The sequence below is a fragment of the Hyla sarda genome, chromosome 3 (genome assembly GCF_029499605.1).
Source record: "Hyla sarda isolate aHylSar1 chromosome 3, aHylSar1.hap1, whole genome shotgun sequence".
Lineage (NCBI taxonomy): Eukaryota > Metazoa > Chordata > Amphibia > Anura > Hylidae > Hyla > Hyla sarda.
Window position 1 is genome coordinate 132,557,721 of NC_079191.1, and position 1,530 is coordinate 132,559,250.

The 1,530-nt window shown below is 50.3% G+C and overlaps 1 protein-coding gene across 1 annotated transcript in view; it reads right to left on the reverse strand.

Annotated features, from left to right (window-relative positions):
• Positions 1-1,119, reverse strand: part of TRIM59 (tripartite motif containing 59) — a 23,200-nt gene extending 22,081 nt beyond the window's left edge. Inside the window, exon 1 of the mRNA XM_056563187.1 lies at positions 437-1,119. Within this exon, the coding sequence (XP_056419162.1) occupies positions 437-565 (129 nt within the window). The 5' untranslated portion in view covers positions 566-1,119. The remainder of the gene's footprint in view (positions 1-436) is intronic.
• Between the last annotated feature and the right edge of the window lie 411 nt (positions 1,120-1,530).

Below are 1,530 nucleotides of genomic sequence, written 5' to 3' on the forward strand. Positions count from 1 at the left end.
CACGTCAGACCTGAGATCTGCAGTCTATGAATGTGCAGCATGCTGGGGATTGTAGTTCCACAACATCACTACAGTACACGTCAGACCTGTGATCTGCACTCTATGAATGTGCAGCATGCTGGGGATTGTAGTTCCACAACATTACTACAGTACACGTCAGACCTGAGATCTGCACTCTATGAATGTGCAGCATGCTGGGGATTGTAGTTCCACAACATCTGCAGCCACAGGTGGCAGAGCTTTGCAGTACACGTCTCCGTGTGATGTCTTTCCATACTGTCTGTACAGCCGGGCTTTATATACTGTCCTGGAGAGAAATATCCATCTCTAGACTGTAATGTGCCGGATAAGAACATGAAGCACATAGACATGAGACTGTGCTGTGTGCTGCCAGGGTACGTGAGAGGCGCCTGCTGGGAGCAAGCAGAGGTCTTACCTTAGCGCAGAAGTAACTTTGGTGAAGAGTATCTGACAGCGGCAGTAACACTGCGGGCAGCCGGGGCTGACTGAACCGGGCGGACTGTAACGTCAGTGTGGAGAGAGCGGCAGCACTGCGCATGCGCATTCCATTCAAACTCCTGAGGCGGCGAATAGTAAACGTTCTTTTCGAAAGTAATCATCCCGGGGCCGCCAGTCACAGAGACCGGCGCCTGGGAACGGGGGCGACATTTGAAAGTGCTGGAAGCCGCTCCCGGCACACGGACCAGGAAGGGAGGGAGAGCTGCACAACCGCAATGTCGCCCTTTATACGGGAGATGCGGCAGGGAACTGGCTGTGAACGCCTCATAGTCTGTACATGTGGTGAAAGTATTAGGAGAAGGAAGGAGTTCTATGGAACTGCAGAAATACCGCAGTCTCTGCTTCTGGCTGTTCACTTGGCCTCAATTGTTAGAGAAAACCTTATAGTAATTGCCCAATATACTGATATCTTGGCATACCTCATAAAAATGTTCATACCTAGGCAGTGGCGTACCTACACTTTGGCGAATGGGCATGGGCCATCTAAGCGTTAGTATGCCACTAGGGCAGTGGTTCCCAACCTTTTTCACGACTGTACCCCCCAAAGGGTGAAAGTAAATAAAATGACTTATTTTCATAATGGCATGTGCTTACCTTAATACTAATACCATACTCAATCCCCTTGTGCCATTATTCCCCCCTTCCTCTGATCCCCTTTTGCCATTATTCCCCCCTCCATCTTAATCCCCTTGTGACATTATTATCTGATATGGCAAAAGGGGATCAGAGGGAGGGGGGAATAATAGCACAAGGGGATAAAGATGGAGGGGGGGGGACTATTAATCATCACCCCCACCCCCTCCATCTTAATGCCCTTGTGCCATTATTCCCCCTCCCTCTGATCCTCTTTTGCCCCTATCAGATAATGGCAAAAGAGGATCAGAGAGAGGGGGGAATAATGGCACAGGGGGATCAAGATGGAGGGGGGGGGGGATAATAATTCACCCCCTCTTCTTAATCCCCTTTTGCCATTATCCCCCCCCCCCCTTCCATCTTAATGCCCTTGTGCCA